The sequence below is a fragment of the Echinococcus granulosus genome (assembly GCF_000524195.1).
Source record: "Echinococcus granulosus chromosome Unknown EG_S00120, whole genome shotgun sequence".
NCBI lineage: Eukaryota > Metazoa > Platyhelminthes > Cestoda > Cyclophyllidea > Taeniidae > Echinococcus > Echinococcus granulosus.
In genome coordinates, this window is record NW_020170500.1 from 35,181 (window position 1) to 36,804 (window position 1,624).

Here is a 1,624-nt window from a genome sequence, read left to right on the forward strand (position 1 = left end):
TCTCGGAAGTCCTCCGCCCCAAATGAAATCAAAATATGAAACAAACTCGGGGGGAAGTTGGCTCAAATCACTTTAGTTCTGCATGACACACTACACTTTCTATGTTATTCATGAAATGATGAAACGGGGAAGTGGAGGAATTGGCAATTAACTTTAAACCCTGGTTCAGAGAGCGAATTTTTCTCAACTTTGTGTAATTTCTCATAATTCATCTTTGCCCTTGGGTTAGAAACTTCAAGTAGCAATAATTGGGCCTGCTGTAAATCTCATCCTCTGATTCCCCATCGCAACTCCTTTTCTATTTAAAGACAATTTATCGCTGTAATTTGTTATGCCCCTACAACTGGGAACCTCAAGCAGTGCTTCAAAAAGCACTATCCCCTTTTAGCAGGCGACTTCAACCGCGCAGTAGTTGACAGTGGGACAAGTGACTACTTCGGGTTCAGTGCGCAACTGTCCGAGACATCCTTGTTCAAAGTAATGAAGAATTGCTAATTTAGGGTGCATAGACACGCCTCAAAAAGAATTCAAAGGTCATGGCTCCATTACTAATGACCTTCCCTAGCATTGGTCACTAACCCGTAGCTCGAATAAACTGACTCGACAAGTTTTCCGTCCACGCTGCAATGATTGCTTACGGATCCCAAGAGGTCTATCCGATACTGCCGAAGTCCAACATCCGTCTACGAATTCACTCCGTTGAACCATCCAGAAACATGACTGTCAGTTATCCGCTTTCGAGCGTCCTTTGACGGCTACCTGGAATGCATGACTTGCCACTGAACATAGCCAACTCCTAAGGGAATTTTATAACCTTAAAGCAGAATATGCCTTCGGCGAAAGAAACGACAACTGATTTGGAACTTTTCAGCACCAAAGGCATTCAAATTAAATGTAGGGGGAAGTGGATTGGTCAATGTACTGACGACTCTTGTGGGAGCGCGGGGTTGCACAAACAACATCCCGAAACTGATGGCACTATTTGACTTGAAAAAGCGAAACGCAGCAGCAAAATGCTTTCAGAAGGCCCATATTTGCATTCCGCATTATCAATCTTACTGTCGTACTTCTACTATACAATGCTTAGAAGGGTATGTGGCAGGGACTAACTCACTGACCAATCCAACCTGGAAATCTAATCAATGGCATTAGCATGCAGTGGAGTATGTGAGACGAAAGCTGTTAACACGTGATAGCAGAGCCCCAAAGTGAGGCGATCCAGGTAACCTTTGGTAGCGACCTAGGCTTTCGATGTTGAGCCATCAAGAAGTAAGATCGAGCCCGACTCCGCTGCCTCAAGTCATTTGACTGCTGCACTAGGAATAGGAAAGCACGACATGGGCCTTCGCCGAGAGAAAAACAAGTTGTGGGTTGGTGGGACTCAAGCCACCTCAAAGATATGCTTGGAGTAGGGAAAAATGTATTAAACACACAGGGAATGTTCGATGAGCGGATCGGTGCAAAACTTCTCTAACATGCAGTCAGAGTTGAGTGTTGCAGACATTACACACGTGAGTTTCACAGGTTAAGTATTACAAAGTCTACTGCCAACGTTAGAATCATTATCACTACAAAATTGAAGAGTGAAGAACACAGCAGTTGATTGGATGAACACGGAATTTTG

General features: G+C 44.1%; 1 protein-coding gene across 1 annotated transcript in view; it reads right to left on the minus strand. All coding sequences in view use genetic code 11, as the record gives it.

Annotated features, from left to right (window-relative positions):
* Window positions 1-723: 723 nt before the first annotated feature.
* Window positions 724-1,624, minus strand: part of EGR_08800 (hypothetical protein) — a gene marked incomplete at both ends in the record, with an annotated part of 7,486 nt that continues 6,585 nt past the window's right edge. Inside the window, one exon of the mRNA XM_024498049.1 lies at window positions 724-759. Within this exon, the coding sequence (XP_024347521.1) occupies window positions 724-759 (36 nt within the window). The remainder of the gene's footprint in view (window positions 760-1,624) is intronic.